At 72.4% G+C, this 823-nt stretch overlaps 1 protein-coding gene across 1 annotated transcript; it reads left to right on the top strand.

The window, feature by feature from the left end:
* Window positions 1-20: 20 nt before the first annotated feature.
* Window positions 21-819, top strand: BLOC1S1 (biogenesis of lysosomal organelles complex 1 subunit 1; the record flags this gene model as incomplete). Its single annotated transcript, XM_041485518.1, has 3 exons — window positions 21-130; window positions 427-499; window positions 716-819. Coding segments are annotated over exons 1-3 (238 nt in total), but the record flags the coding sequence as incomplete, so codon positions are not given.
* Between the last annotated feature and the right edge of the window lie 4 nt (window positions 820-823).

The raw sequence follows: 823 nt of genomic DNA, 5'->3' as shown, positions 1-823 counted from the left end.
CCTCCCCTCTAGCTCCTCCCCCTCCCCGGGTCACGTGGCTCTCCCCGGTCACGTGCGGCGGCGGCCGCCATGCTGTCCCGGCTGCTGAAGGAGCACCAGGCCCGCCAGAGCGAGCGGCGCGAGCTGCAGGGTGAGCCACGCCCCCCACGTCCCCATGGCAACGAACCCCGCCCGCCGCCTCCTATTGGCTGCGGGAGCTGCCGATCACCGCAGCGCGGCTCCCCATTGGCTGGCGCGGCTGTCCGTCAAAAGAGGGGGGGAAAGGGCGGGAAGCCTGAGGGGCCCTGAGGGGGGGAAGGGAGGCCCGTGAGGTCACGGCTCCGCTCGGTGACGTCACGCTGGATAATGCTGACGTCACGCGGTGTGCCAGGCCGGGCGGGGGTCGCGGCGCCCCTCACGGCGCTGTCCCCGCGTGTCCCCCCGCAGAGCGGCGCCGCAGGGACGCCATCGCGGCCGCCACCCGCCTCACCGAGGCCTTGGTGGATCACCTGAACGTGGGGTGAGCCCCGGCACCCCCGGAGCCCCGTTCCTTACGGGGACACCCCCCAAACCCTCCTGGGGACCCCCACAAATCCCCCTCCCCAAAGATCCCTTCCCTCTCCTTTTTCCTCCCCCAAACCCCCTCCCTTTTTTGGGCTCCCCCGTCACTCGGGGGGTGCCGGGCGGGGACCCCAGCCCCGTGTGACCCCCGTGTCCCCCCCCGTGTCCCCCCCAGGGTGGCCCAGGCCTACGTGAACCAGCGCAAGCTGGACCAGGAGGTGAAGACGCTGCAGGTGCAGGCGGCGCAGTTCGCCCGCCAGACCGGCCAGTGGATCGCCATGGT

This window comes from Pyrgilauda ruficollis, unplaced genomic scaffold (genome assembly GCF_017590135.1).
Source record: "Pyrgilauda ruficollis isolate IOZ18807 unplaced genomic scaffold, ASM1759013v1 scaffold7082, whole genome shotgun sequence".
NCBI classification, from domain to species: domain Eukaryota; kingdom Metazoa; phylum Chordata; class Aves; order Passeriformes; family Passeridae; genus Pyrgilauda; species Pyrgilauda ruficollis.
Note: the sequence above shows the minus strand (reverse complement) of the source record. Positions and strands in the feature narration are given on the sequence as shown.